General features: G+C 41.4%; 1 protein-coding gene across 3 annotated transcripts in view; it reads left to right on the forward strand.

Moving 5' to 3' along the window:
- The window catches only part of kirrel1a (kirre like nephrin family adhesion molecule 1a), a 31,286-nt gene extending 18,084 nt beyond the window's left edge, over positions 1 to 13,202 (forward strand). The window contains exons 3-15 of one of the 3 annotated variants that reach the window (XM_085267394.1): positions 1,226 to 1,375; positions 1,467 to 1,624; positions 1,750 to 1,900; positions 2,273 to 2,378; positions 2,564 to 2,712; positions 2,892 to 3,019; positions 6,442 to 6,568; positions 6,843 to 6,943; positions 8,335 to 8,551; positions 8,900 to 9,007; positions 9,281 to 9,408; positions 9,700 to 9,813; positions 11,847 to 13,202. In XM_085267394.1, coding sequence (XP_085123520.1) covers positions 1,226 to 1,375; positions 1,467 to 1,624; positions 1,750 to 1,900; positions 2,273 to 2,378; positions 2,564 to 2,712; positions 2,892 to 3,019; positions 6,442 to 6,568; positions 6,843 to 6,943; positions 8,335 to 8,551; positions 8,900 to 9,007; positions 9,281 to 9,408; positions 9,700 to 9,813; positions 11,847 to 12,509 — 2,300 coding nt within the window. In that variant the 3' untranslated portion in view covers positions 12,510 to 13,202. The remainder of the gene's footprint in view (positions 1 to 1,225; positions 1,376 to 1,466; positions 1,625 to 1,749; positions 1,901 to 2,272; positions 2,379 to 2,563; positions 2,713 to 2,891; positions 3,020 to 6,441; positions 6,569 to 6,842; positions 6,944 to 8,334; positions 8,552 to 8,899; positions 9,008 to 9,280; positions 9,409 to 9,699; positions 9,814 to 11,846) is intronic. The other 2 variants (XM_085267396.1, XM_085267395.1) reach the window with 2 other exon arrangements.
- Positions 13,203 to 15,446: the final 2,244 nt, after the last annotated feature.

Consider the following 15,446-nt stretch of genomic DNA (forward strand, 5'->3'; position numbering starts at 1 on the left):
TTTTAACTTGTCGGGCTCGTCTCTCCTTAGCTTGACACACTCTTATTTCATCCCCTCCTCTTTCTGTCATCCTTTCTGTCATTTCTTTCTCCTTCGGCCTGTCCTTGTCTGTCCTGCCTTTTCCTCATTCCTCCTTACTTTAGTTGATTCATATTATTACTGTAACAGTCTAGTGCCTAAAGCTTGAAAAACAAACCCCCCCCCCAAAAAACAAAAACGTGAATGAACACTGGCCACTTAGTGCACACATACTCTCACTGTGTGTGTGTTGTTTGTGTATGGAGCACTGTCCCTCTGCCCCCCACCACCATCCCTGCTTCTCTGGGCTTTTCATACGCTTTCTCGCCCTCAACATTTCACATGCAAATGCACGCATATACAAGGCACACGCATGCACAAATGCATGCAGAAAGAAGGACGCGGAAGGTTAGGCGAGCTGCAAGGCTCAGTTCAGAGGCTGCACATGCAAACGGCAGCAGAGATCTATTTTTTCACATGTGAACTACGTCTGGGCAGCAAACATGAATTCTGCACCATGGACTAGAGTCGATGTGAGTCCTCTAAAACGTTGCTGTCATAATGCATTCATCTTTTCCCCCTGCTGGGTAAAGAGAGCAGGGATGCCACCTAATGGTGAGAATGTATAGTGTATTGTCACACAACTGGGTTGTATGCTGGATGGGGGAAGGGAAGATTACAAGGCTGTGTCTCGTGTGTGTGTTTTACTGTGCATGCGCATCGTGAAACTAAGTGAATGCATGCTTGTTTTTTTTTAAATCAGTCACGTCATGTGGCCGTGCTTTGCTCTGTTGTCCTTTACGCTGATGGTTAAAAGGTCCAATTTCTACCTCACGTATGACACATATCTGATGATTGAAATCTGCGTGAACTTCAGCAAGCTGCAAGATATTGCAGAATATGTTGGGCCCTTGAAGCATGTGACTATGGGTAGTTAGTATTTGAAGGTTCAAATATAAAAGATGAATAAAATAAAAAAACATAAGCACACAAGACAACATTGATACGTGGGAATAGATTTGAGACTACAGCTAAAATGTCAACATAAGAGTGGAAATACAGATTAAAAATGTCCCTGTTGCTTGTCTTTTTATTGTTTTCAGATGTGCCGGAACCCTAAACAGATATACAAAGCAAGCAATAATATAATATGCACTCTTTGTTTGTTGTGAAGCTATATCCTTGGTTTGTGTATGTGTGTTCCCAGCCTGGCCCAGGTACCGTGTGCTGCGGGTCCAGGAGTTGGGCCAGTACAACCTGGAAATTCTGTCAGCTGATCTGTCCGATGACTCCCTGTATGAGTGCCAGGCGCCAGATGCTGCCCTGAGGTCCAGAAGGGCCAAACTCACTGTCCTCAGTATGTTTGTGTGCATCTGTGTCTTTGCACATGACTATGGGATGCACGCGAGACGGTGTTTGATTCTAACTGCGCTCTTTTTCTGCTGCAGTCCCCCCAGACGACCCAGTGATTGATGGGGGTCCGGAGGTACTGCTGAATGCAGGGGAGTCCTACAACCTGAGCTGTGTGTCTCGAGGGGCAAAGCCGCCCTCCATGATCGAGTGGCTCAAAGATGGTCTACCTGTGGAGGGGGCTAACAGCATCACTGTAAACCTAAAAAGACAAACCCACACATGAGCCTAGAAATACTGAACACACATACACAGTATCTGCAGTTCTAACACTCCTATATGTGCGTATCTCTCTCTGTCTTCCTATCCTCCAATCATCAGGAAGTGCTTCCAGACAGGAAGCGGGTGACCACACGGAGCTATCTGCCTATCCAGCCGGTTGACACCGATACTGGGAGGAACTACAGCTGTGTGGCCACCAATCTGGCTGTTCCCACTGGCAAAAGCACAACCGTCACTCTTAACGTGCACCGTAAGCAGTGATTTTCTTAATACAGACAAGTTAGCAAACTGAGAAGAAAAATAATGTATTCCACATCTCATTCAGATTCCTTGACTGAAGGATAAATACATATATTAACAGCAAATATTGACTACAGAGACAAACACAAATATAATGACTGTTCCCCCTGCTACTTTTATTATTATTATTTTTATGACAAAAAAGAACAAGCATCATAATTTTGAATGTATACCATCTGCCACCAGATAAAAGCTTTTATAGCAGCTATTAAGTAATGCGCGGCAGCCATTTTGCATCAGCCTGTCCTCCAGATTGCTGCATGCATTAGATGTGCTAGGGCCTGCTCTTATGTGACTCTCTTTTGCTCTCTCTCTCCTCCAGATTCACCAATAGTGACCTTGTCCATTGAGCCTCGCTCTGTCCTAGAAGGGGACAGAGTCACTTTCACCTGCCAGGCTCACGCCAACCCTCCTATCATGGGCTACAGGTCGGCTTCATTCTCATTTTCAGCATGCTTCTTAAAGTAGCTGCTACAAAGTCAAAGTGACAGATTTTAGTTTCAAACTAAGTTATCAAACAATTTTAGGTTTCAATTCATGTCACACATGCTACTCATCTTTGTGTTTTTCCGGGTTTTTTTTAGTACATCTAACGCACTGTATTAAATCCTAGATGGGCTAAGGGCGGCGTGGTGCTGCAGGGTGCCAGGGAAAGCGTGTTCACCACCAAGGCCGACCACTCCTTCTTCACCGAGCCGGTTTCATGTCTTGTTTTCAATGCTGTGGGAAAAACCAACGTCAGCATCTTGGTGGACGTTCACTGTGAGTCACACTGTAGTCATCTCACTATGTTCAATAAGTTGCGGCCCACTTCACTCACTACGGTCCAGAGTCAGAGGGATAAAACACACCGTTGTTGTGTTTCTTTTTCTCCGAGTAGCTTTTCCCCTTTTAGTCCTACTGCATTATTACTCTCTCTCTCTTTCAATCTCTGTCTCCAGTCGGTCCAATCCTGCTGGTGGAGCCACAGCCAAAAACAGTAGATGTTGACTCTGATGTGACCCTCAACTGCAAATGGGCTGGAAACCCTCCGCTCACACTCACCTGGTTCAAAAAGGGTTCAAACATGGTAAGAAGCTAAGAGCCCACGCTTTGCACATTTTCCTCTGTACTTGTGCTCACACTGTTTTTACAGGTCACACTTTCTTCCCAAGTGTTTACAAAAGCGCCCGGTCATCGAAAAGCATTATGTTATATTTTCAAACACCATCTTTTATATTTATAACTTACATGAAACTAGGTTTTGATTTGTTGTCTATAGTAATATGATTCCAATTTAGTAACTCTATCCTAATCTATAATCAGCAAAAGGTATTAATAATATTTAATATTTCAATTATGTCAATAAAGTTATTTTCAATTTGAATTTTAGAAAATCTGTTTGTTGACAAATGTCTGGTTAACTATTAGTAACTTGTCGCTCACATCTATTGTATTTCCCCCCCAAAAATGGTAAATTTAGTTGGTGTTTGCAAATAATAACCTGTATGTAAAAAATGAGTGTAGTGATCATGACATCACTCACTGGTTTACAAAGTACCATTTTTTTATGGAGGATCGGGAGATGATGATTTCATGATTTAATATTGACTTGTGGAAAAAACTATGAGCTAGAAAATAAGACATTAATACAATAATTCATTATCTGATCATTTCATGGACAATAAAAATGGGAATTATAGATAAATATTTCTAAATTAACTATTAATATATTAATAAATACTTCAAATAGAAAAAGGATTTACAGAAAAAATCTCAATAAACTCTCAATAGGAAACCTCATTTAACCTCATGTAGTTAAGCTATTGGATTAGCTGCTCCAGTTAGCATTTAAGTAAATGTTTGTGCTTGTTTAAGGAGACTTAACCTCGTGTATGACTGAGCCTGTATAAGAAGTATGCAAAGGGACGCTGCAGTGAAATGATCCTCTAAGTGTGCTCTGGTGAACTCAGCCTGACCACCTGTTATAAATAACGTGCTAACATGGCTAACCGTAGCATCACTTTTAGCCTCATGTTAGCTTTTGAAAATATTACTAGCACTAGCTAGCTATCGTTTTTAGTAAGCTAATTTGCTTTTCACAAACAAAAAGCCTGTCACATTTACACACAGTGTTAGAGCAATCACTGAAACATACAACCTTTAAAATAATTATTAAAATGCTCTCATCAGTCCAGATATTACCACATAACGTTCTGATGCTTAAAAGACTTTAGACAGGGTGATTACAATGACAGAACAGCAGTTCAGTCATTTCTTTTATTATTGATATTCAACAAAGTATGAAACACTGAATTATGAAAGTGCAGGAAAGCCAAGGACACGTGATTTCTGATAGACGGATCATAAATGGCCCAGCATTTTTCAAAGAATGCAAGCTGTCCAATTGTATGTTGGTATTGTTTCTGGAAATTGCACAGTTGGATTGATCAGTTCTGCAGAGCAGGGCATGGTACAGCTCAGGGATGAAAACTCTGTCTGTTCATCATCTACCTGAAATTGAGTTATTCATTATTTTGTCTGTTCCTATATCTTGTGCTGCTCAACAGAGCTGTAGACAGGTATAGACTTCTGGCTGATCTTGATGAGTGGTTGTTGCACAGAGGATGCAAAACACTGATGTTTGTCTCCTCGCCAGGATTAAGCCATCCCTCAGCTTTAAGGTGAAGGAAAGTGGCATAGAAGAGATTCAAGGAAATATTCAAATACGTTCCTCAGCAGCTGCTGATGAATTCTAAAAAGAAAGAGTCAAAAATACTTGCAGGTCACTTTCACCATTCACTTAACAGTGACATCCAACTGCTGATACATTTGAATAACTCTGATGTATAAAAGAAGATTTGGCAGATTTTTCATGGGTGCAACCCACATACACAACTCTGCTGCTCAACCGACAAATGCATTTTCTTTACAAATGTGGCACAATTTAAGGGAAAATAAACAGGCTTTCAAATGGTTTGAGATTTACTGACAATAAGCAAATCTACCAAACTCATACATCAGATGTGGTGTGATTTTGCAGGACTTACGGTATGTTATTAAACCTTTGATGGCTAGGTGTACAGTGCTCCTTAAATGGTTTTCATTGCTTAGATTTGTGTCAAAGTGTGTGCACTTGTGTAAGTAAGACAAATGAACTGAAATCAATAGCATCATCTTTAGCCTTTCTCTTGATAGAGCGCAGCAATACAAGGACTGACAGACATAATCGCCCTGTCAAGTCTTTTAAGGTTTCAAGTATCAGAAAATTATGTGTTAACATCTGGACTGATGAGCCCGTGTCTACTGCCATTTTTGTTTTACACACAATTCCTCTTTTTAAATAGCATTTTTGAAAATCAATTTTTTACACTGTAAATTTGAAATGTTTTTTTATTGAGAGTTATTTTTGTTCTGTAAATCCTTTTTTCTATTTGAAGTATTTATTAATGGGTTAATAGTTAATTTAGAAGTATTTATATTTCTTATATATTCTTTCTTAAATATCTATAATTCCTCCTTTGGATGTTGATTAAATTACTGTCTAAATAAATAAAATAAACATCACAAAATGCTTTATTTGATCTCTGAGTCTTCTGGACCTCCATATTTTTGGCCAACACCCTGTTTCTTTTTTTGTTTTCTTCTTTTTTGAGTTTAAAATGATCTGAGATCTAAGCCATTATAGAGGGAACCCTATTCTAACCTTTGCAGAAAGGTAAAGCAGGCATTTATGGAATGAATTTTGGTGTGTGTCACTTTGACTCTTTATTTGCCAAAACTTTAACACAAGCTTTTAATAAAAGCAAAAATAATGCTTCTGTTTTGCCTAGGGTTAGAGTTATGGTGGGCACCAATGACAGCTCAGATCTCAGAGGCTCAACATGGGGCTCTTTGAGGATTGACTTGCGTCTGGAACCAGCCTCTAATGGTTATTCGGCACACTGCAGTTTCTGGCTTTATATCTGACTGAATTTTTGAGGATCAGCAGTTACCTCTTTGTGCTGTTGCTACCATAAGTGTCACCATGGACTGTTTGGTTAGCAATAAGGCTGTTTATGTTAGCTGCGGTGACTTACAGTGGGGAAGAGACCATCACTAAGACAGTAAAAGAAATGGGCTTGTTACATGTCTTTGTTTGGAAACTGTGGTCTGCCTTGGCCAAAAACCACATCTGTATAATCAAACTCGTTCAGGTGTTTTTCTTTCTACATGCTTACATATTTAGACATAATTTAACATGGCTAATTTTCAGATGGATTTGGTTGCTAAGCGTCTTCAAAACCTTTGTAATAGGTTAAAATTGGATGTGCATGTTTGCATTGTTGGCAATTTAGAGTCAGAGTGGAAGAACATGTATACTTAAATACTATCTACGATGGGATCTTTTGAGATAATACACATGGACCTTTTTTCTCCCTATACACTGTACATGTGGACCTTTATTCTGTTTATTCCTCGCTGCAGTTTTGCAGATGCCTTGTTTATATTTCTTTTTTCACTCCCCCACAGGTTCTGAGTAACAGCAATCAGCTGTTTCTGAAGTCGGTAAGCCAGGCGGATGCTGGCCAGTATGTATGCAAGGCTATCGTCCCACGGATTGGAGTAGGAGAGACTGAGGTCACGCTCACAGTCAACGGTCAGCAAACATCAACACAGTTTAATGTGTCACTGCTTGTAAACGAAAATGTTGTACTTTCGAAAAGGTCAGCGTCTCTGTAATTGAAAGAAAAAAAAATTGCTATATGTCTAAAGTGGTGGGCACTTGTTTTTGACCATCCTACACCTCCTTTTGAACAGGTCCGTAAGGTCAACAGTTAAAAAAAGAAACGAGCGATAAGCTTGGGTTTAGCGGTTTTTAGTAGTTTCTTTTACATTTTTGTTAAATGCATCCACATGTTCTCTCCCTGCAGGCCCACCCATCATTTCCAGTGATCCAGTCCAGTATGCCGGGAGAGGAGAGAGAGGAGAGGTGAAATGCTACATAGCTAGTACACCTCCTCCAGATAAGATAGTAAGTGAAAGGAAATGTGACTCATTTGTGGCAAAAAAAAACCGAAGATAATTTTTTCTACATTTTAGTCCAGACCGAGAAAAACGCCAAACCAGGAGAAGCTTTGGTCACAGAGACAACAAGGTTGTGCCTTTTAGTCCGACAGCAGTATCTATTTTATGGTTACTGTACCTTCCTTTTCGTAAATGGTTCTTTTCCTGCATGGCGAATGCTTTTAGGCACCGACACTGTCCCCTTTTCTATTTGAGTGGTGACTCACCCTTAAACTCTCCTAGAATGTTCTTCCATCCCATCACATAAACAAACCAACACTAAGCTGGCCCGCTTTTAGCTCTGCGTCAGAAATCGTCCTGGATGCTTTCCCTGCTTGGTTGTATCACAGAAACGCAGCAGTAGTAGCTCCGCGGCTCCCCCGCCTCTGTGACTGATCCATCCTGACTTGCGTTGCACGCTTCTAATGCAAGTGGCGGTGGTTTGGGCAGAGAAAGATTTATAAAATATAAAAGACTGGGGAAGAACAGTTGTCCCAGTAAACGCCACAGCCAAGAGAATCTCCTTCTCTCGAATAAGTGGGCAGATTATGGAAACATGTGGGCTTATGTATAATTAACTCACCTTAGCGCAGTACTTCAGTGCTGAATAATACAGCTGCTTTTAGTGGCTTTAAGGTTGGAGGGTGTGCAAGATTCTCACCAGCTCATTCATCTATTACTGTCATGTCATTCTACAATGTTAGTGTGACACATTATAGCCAGTTGGCATTTTTGAAAAGAAATATCTTAACAGCTACGATCACCCTGTTGTGTTGAGAAAAGCAAATATTTAAACAGCGGTAATTTCAATTTTTTTATTCATGTTTGAAAAACTGAAAATGTAGTGTGGCGATAGCACAAATCATTAAACTGCCAGTTACTTAGATCTTCTGCATTTATTAGCCATACTGTGAACACTTTTATGTAACCAGTTCTGTTTCAGGTACCCTTTAATGTGCTTGAATACAGCACATTAATATGTATTTGTGCACAAATGCATAACTGGAAGCATTTGACTTGACTGTGATTTGATAGCTGGGGTGGGAATCATAAAGTAAGTCATAATAATATCCTCATATGTTTCCCATGGTAACGACGGTATCACAGGACAACTCCTGCTATAATGGTTGCAAGAGTAGGACTCGTCACAGTATTTATGTAACTTTATTATGGAGTGAAATGAAGTAGTGACTCCTGCACGGCTACAAAAAAATCATGACATTAGTGCAAAACACAGTGTGATGTTTTTTTTCTATACTGAGCAGGTCTTACACAGCTTTCCTGACTACAATGAATCTGCTCTTGAAGCCTTTTAATTGAATCTGATTTAGTCTAACGGGGTTTGTGCGTGCGCGTCAGGTGTGGGCGTGGAAGGAAAACGTGTGGGAGAAGGAGAAGGGGACGCTGCTGGAGAGGTACACAGTGGAGCAGAGCAAACTGTCATCTGAGGGCGGTGGTGTCCTCTCCACCCTCACCATCAACAACGTGATGGAGTCCGACTTCCTGTCCACTTACAACTGCACGGCCTGGAACTCCTTCGGCCCGGGCACCATGATCATCACGCTGGAGGAGACCGGTGTGTTTCACATATATTTATAGAACATTTTTCAGTGTTCTGGAGAAAATCTCAATGAAATGACCATCTAGTGGGAAGGAGAAGTGAACACAATTATTCAGAAGTTTCACAAGGAAAGAAGACAATGATTAGAGTATGAGTTTAAAACAAAATATGCACATAAATCATAGTAAAAGCTGATTGTGTGTATGCATATAGCGACTAAAAGATGTTTCCTGCTTATATATTAAATTTTACATGTCTTGTTATGTAGCTTCATAAAATATTTGTTCCATTAAAGCCTTGCTGCTGCAGCGAAGAGCAGACATCTGTAACTCACTGTTCCTCTCTCTCACCCTCTCATTACAGAGGAGGTTCCAGTGGGGCTAATAGCTGGTGGGACCGTGGGCTCTACCATCCTCTTGTTCATATTCCTCCTGGTCCTCGTTCTCATTTTCTACCGGCAACGCAAAGGCAGTGAGTCGTACTCTCCATATGCTTTCACGTACATTATAAAGAAAATCTGCAAATCCATTGTTTCCCATGCCTTTTAAGGGAGCATCGCAGATTAAATGCTTCATTTAATGCCAAAAAACGGGCAGCAAACCAGAGAAAATCAAACACCTACGACTTCCTCTCCACCGTATGGATGCAGGTCCCCTCTGAACTTGTTCCCTTCAGCTCACGAAAACACACCGACTGACAAGCGTGTGTCAAGCTGCATTCAACCTCGCCGTGTTTTGCTTCCAGGTCGGCGCGGGGTCACGCTGGGTAAGCCCGACATCAAGGTAGAAACGATAAACAAGGAGACCCACAGCTTAGAGGAGGACTCCGGCAGCGTGTCCACAGCTTCGCGCATGGTCAAGGCCATGTACTCGGTGAGAAGCGGCAGGGTGTGTGCGTCTGTGTGTGTGTGTTTGGGTTGGATACTGTTTACACAGCCTGTAGTTGTAGAAAAAAACCCTCAGATTAACTCGGTAACCTCTTCCTGCACCACACTGTGGCTTTTGACTAAAGAAAAACACCATGTTTTTTCCCTTTTAATCTCCCCTTTTTAACACTTTCAATCCCATTTTCTCTTCTCCTGTCACACTCTGTCGCCTCCTTCCCTTTTCCTGTCTCCTCCTTGTTTTTGTTTTTTTGTTTTGTTTTGTTGTTTGACGGTTTAGTTTCTCCCCTCTGTGTCCTTCTCTCCTTCCAATCAGCCCTTTAAAGATGACATAGAGCTCAAGTCTGACCTCCGCAGTGACACCCTGGACACCCGCCAGGAGTATGACCTCAAGGTGAGATCACACAGATGCCAGAAACATTTGCGTATGTCAGTTCAGGAATGAGTGTTCTTCAAAACGTTGGAAAAAAGTATGATTTCTGAAGCCAGATTTTTCCTTTGGGCTAATCGTCTTTTCAGCAGAGATGTGTTCTGCCTCATTTGCTGGTGGTATGCTGGGAATAGTGTAAGTGCTGTACTCAGTATCTGTGAGAATGTTAGAGTAGGATATTTAAGATCAAATTTTTTCAGTGCAGCTGGCCTTAATTGCTGGAGCTCTTTTGGTCTTTTCTGCCTTTCCCTCTCAGTCCAACTGTGATGTAACTCTTCCCTCTGATTACATAGCGAGCTGGCTGCAGAGTCATTACAAGACAAAACACAGAAGAAGACAAAAACTCCATAAATTGGAAAGAAATGTTTAAAAGAACAAACCAGGTTCAAGCACACTCTGCCTATTTAGCTGGCATGAATCATTTACACATTTTGACACTGTGGGGTTGGGCTAAGGTGATGAATGAATTTTCACGCAAACAGCTGCCAAAATGTTCTTCTGAACTCCCCGCGCCCCCACCCTCCACCCACCATGAATATTTTGTGAGGGCAAACAAACCACCCCACTAGCTGAAGTGCTGCCTCGGATCACTTTGAAGAAACAGAGACATGAATCCGCCCCAGGAGGTTGTTAGATCACCCCGACAACTGCCTCAGCCAGACTGCTTTTTCAAAAAATTTTGTTCTTCCTGCTGCCTGAAGCAGCAAAACAGTGAAGCAAAGTTGGGTGGGAGAGAAGTCTGAAAGACAATGAAATTGCAGAAACATGTTAGATTGAGCTGAAGAGCAAATTGCGATGTAGTGAGCAAGGAAAGCATCGTTTCATTTTTAACGCAGGCATCCTGGGGTCAGCCCTGCGTGTTGTCCTGCTGCTCATGGACGCTTAAATTCAGCAAGAATCAGAATTTCTTCTTATTGTTAACTTGACTAATCTGGTCTCCTGGGATACAAAATACACAATAAGAATACCTGCCAAATAAAAGCCCAAATTCTGTATATACACTGGAAAGTTGATATCTCTGTGAGCTGCTAACAGCAGTTAAAAACATCCAGATATAGACGGTGGAGAGATAATAGCACTAAAGCTACTAAACCTTTAAAAAAATGATTCTTATGTGTTGTCTTTTTTGGCAAATGAAACTTAAAATATAAGCACATGGAGGTGAGAGAGAGTCTGTAAACATAACTGTAGAATAATGTACAAATTATACAGTTATTTGCAGTTTTATCATCGGTTCATTTTTGACAAATCATTGATATTTCATTTTTAAATGGCCCAGTTATCGTCAGTTTTTTAGGACACCGTTAATGTAATGTGCATTTTCTTGTTATTTTATATTTGAGTGAAATTCATAACAATAAAACAAACGGTGAAACTCGTGTGTTTCTGTTAGCAAATATTTGAACTGAAACTAATGAGATATACTCAGTGTACTCTTACATGCTATCCTCTTCCTTTCTATAATAATTTTGACCACTGGTTAAATATTGGTTACACATTTTTATGTGCATAATTTCCAGCTTTTCATTAAAATTATTACGCATGCAAATAAAAGTCTAAATGTAAAAACTGACAAGCAGGGTGACACGATGTCACGGTTCTCTCAGCTGTCGGGTTTGATAGGGCCGTGCTGCAGACGAATCATGCAGGGTGCTTTAGCCTTGAGTGTCATTTTTGAAGACTCCCAAGAAATCGATTTGCACTCATTTCTGCAAAGGACTCGAGCAGCTGAGTCATGATTAAGGAGCAAATTGGCCACACAGCACGATTTTAATGAATCTTCACCTTGATGTTAAACAGCTTAAAACTTGCGGTTAGCCCTGACCTCTGACCTTCCACGACTACAGAAAAGTCTCTGAGAGAACAGAAAGGAACATGATTTACTACAGAGACCTTTGAACTTTGCTAAATTGTTAAAAAATCATTAAAAATAAACTCTCTGAACTCTTTTTACTCATTCTTTCTTTTGTTTCCTGCTGTCTTGTTTCTCTCTTCAGGACCCCACCAATGGCTATTACAATGTGCGAGCCTCCACCCACGATGAAGTCCGTCCTGCCTCCCATTCCACCATGCACTACTCTGACTACCGCTCCCCCACGGGAACACCAGGGGGAGCTGCATCTATCAGCAGCAGCACCGGTGGCTCAGGTGCCACAGCCAGCGGAGGAGCCCCAGGGCCCCCTGGCCCCCTCACGTCACCCGGACGCCCACAAGCCTGCTACGACCCGCGACCGCCTTCCAGACTGTCCCACATCAGCTACGCCCAGTTCAACACCTTCACCCGCGGGGGCCAGAGCCAGCAGCCCCCGGCTAACCCTGCCCCTGCCACCAGTGAATTCCCTGGAGACTGCAGCCTCTTGGACTCCACTTCCCAGCTGGCCTACGACAACTATGGATACCCCTCGCACTACCAGACCTACCGAATGGGTTTTGCACCATCCAGCTTGGCTCCTCTGGAAGCCGGCCCGTCTTATGAGATGTACGGGGTAGGATCTGGGGTGGGCAGCCCTGGGGTTGGGGTTGGCCCAGGAGGCCCAGCTCCCTCGGGATCAGAGACTGGACTAGGAAAGTACGGCAGCTCCACTCGCTTCTCCTACACCTCACAACACTCTGACTACTCCCACAGCCGGCACACACAGCGGATGCAGACTCACGTGTGAGACAGAGATGCATACCCGCCTCACAGTCTTAGCTGCGCATGAGGAAGCATCTTATAAATAGAGTCACACCTGAAAACACTCAGTCACAAATTGACATGCACACATTATCACACACTAACATGAACACACCCTACTAAACACAAACACAACTACAGAAGACAAAAAAAACATGACACACACACACACACAGGCACAAAGTCAGACAACCATGCCCGTGAGACGGGGGTAGGGGAAACAAGCAAGGAGCGAGCAAAAGAGAGGGTGGATAGGAAGGAGCTTAATGAGACAGGGAAGGGAAATTCCACAGTCTGGAATTCCCTCACTCCCGATGCGTTTGTAAATCTGAGCTCTGAAAGAGCGGACGGTGCAAGTCACAATCAAGATGGGTAATGAGAGCAAGAACCCGAGAGAGGACAAGAGATCGCTGATCTTTGGAGCCCATAGCCTTTGCTGTGAACTGACGTTGTAAAATGATGAGAGAGCGTCTTAAAAGCAAACTGAAAAACATAGTACAAACTGATCGGAAGAAACCTCAACCGGTGGAAGTCATTCCTGGCCGTCATTTTAACTTTCCTTTTTGCTGGTTGACTTATTCAGTGATCATAGAGCACATATACATAGTAGCCCAGCGCGCCCTTGTGTACAGTGGCACTTGGCCGTCATGCCTGTCAGGCAGGGTAGGGGACTGTTGGGCTGGGGAGGGGCGGGGGGGCTCGGGGGGGTTGTCGTCATTTTGCACTGCATCAACAGTATTCATGCTTAGACGTCTTAGACATCTATATCTGTGTTATGTCTTCTTTTTATTTGCACACAAGACTAGAGCTTTGTATTCTATTTTTTAACATTACAGAATTATTTTTGTCAGTGTAAAAACATGTAATGTGTACGTACGGACCAAAACTTTGAACGAGAGCGCACGTAGCTCGGGCCTGAGGGAAATCCACTGAGACAAGAGTGCCAACAGAAGAGCCTGAATTCAGGTTGTGTTTCACATCAGAAGGCTGTATCAGTGTATAAAAGAAACCTAGTGCCAAGTGTTCATGTTGTTCTTCACCTTAGACCATGTATATGCAGTAGAAGCTCCTACTATTGGCGGCTGTTGCTTTACAAACCAGGCTTGGGGGCCTTGAGTCATTCCCAGACAGTTTTTTGTAGGTTGGAGCCTTTATCTCCGAGCTCCGAACTACAAGCCTGGTGCAGACGGAGAGAGAAAACACAGATGTTGGGTTTAGAGTGGCCTTATAGAGGAACATGTCATACATTTCCATTTTTGAATCATTCCTCATCGTCCGTCTGCCAAAAATGGCCAGAGGAGAATGTGTAAGGAGAGGTTTAATGAAGGCTTGTCCACAATATTGACATGTAGTAGTGTATGACTGTGAGCGTGTGTGTGTGTGTGTGTGTGTGTGTGTGTGTGTGTGTGTGTGTGTGTGTGTGTGTGTGTGAGTGAGAGAGCGAGAGAGAGAAGGATCAAGGGGGAGTGCGTGGGCGTAGGCGCGCACATCGATTTGTACAGCGTGTTTGTATAGATGCGTGAATGACTGCGCGTGTACGGGAAGCATACTTTAAACACGCGGCGCCCCAATCGGAGCGCTCGCGTCACTATTGTATGCACTTGCGTGTGTGCATGTCTGTGTCTAAAAGTGTGTGGGTGTGTGTGTGTGTGTTTAAAGTATACGTCCATATCATTTCTCTCACAATCCTGTTACAGTACTTTTATACCTCTGGTAGGACTGTATCCTGTATTATTGTGTCTTTGAATTTAGAAAAATCCAATGTTTATCTTATTGTACTGTTCTTCGTAGCAGAGAAAACTGTTCAAAAGATGTACAACGAACGTTATCAAACTCTCATTTTTTAATTTCATTACCTTCAATATTTTTTAAAAATGGTATGTAATTATTTTTCCACAGTATTACATAAATAAAAGCACTGTTTTTTATAAAGTGTGGCATTTGTCATCTTTGAGTAGGTGGAGATTTTTTTTAACATGCACTGCTGGAGCTTCAATTCTTCATTGGAGAGTCCATTATAAGTCTGTAGTATGTTTATAGATGGCAGTACAAAGTGTTTTAGAAAAATAATAATAAACTTTTAATACTTTATCTAATTTTGGGGTCCTAATTTTGGCTGGTTTTGTAAAAACATTGAGTAAGTTCAATAGCCTGTGATTCTTTTTACCTTCCACTGCTGTTTTATATCCAATGTACCTGCTAGAGGTTACCAGCATGGGGGTAATCATTCAAATTCTTCCCATATTTATTAGGATCTAATTATAGTTAAGTTTAAATACAACCAAGACTGCACATGGATTATTGACTGGATGCACCATTGTATGATAATATAAGTGCAATATCCATCCAGGACAGAGAGACAGACAACCATTCAAGCTTGTATTCATGCCTGTGGTCAAATTAAGAATAACCAATTAACTATTAGTATAACTATTAGTAACTAAATGATGGATTGGGATTAAATAAGTTTATGCATCTTCCTGTTCCTTTATTAACATGTAAGTTATTTATTATTATTAATGTTTTGTTTTCCTTTTGATTTGCTTTTTTTGTTTGTCTTGTTTTTCTGTTTTTGTACTATTTTAACATGTTCAAAATAAAGATACAATACAATACAAATTAACCACCTGCATGTTTGTAGACAGTGAGAGCAAGCCAGAGTACCTGGGAGAACATGCCAAATCCACTTAAAAGACCTCAGTGAGAATTAGAAGTGAGAATTATTGATGTAAAAATGTAAGTTATGATATTAAATTGTTACTTTCATTTTATTATATATATATATATATATATATATATATAATATTAATAATTCTTTATATTTTTAAATCTTCGTAGACATAAAAATAGAAAACAATGAATTGAACTACATTTACCGACAGGTGGCAGACACGACACCACGACTACAGAAGAGGAAACTCTT

The sequence above is a fragment of the Mchenga conophoros genome, linkage group LG3 (assembly GCF_057382185.1).
Source record: "Mchenga conophoros isolate Kocher_MC1m ecotype Shallow Benthic linkage group LG3, M_conophoros_male_GT1.1, whole genome shotgun sequence".
NCBI classification, from domain to species: Eukaryota; Metazoa; Chordata; class Actinopteri; order Cichliformes; family Cichlidae; genus Mchenga; species Mchenga conophoros.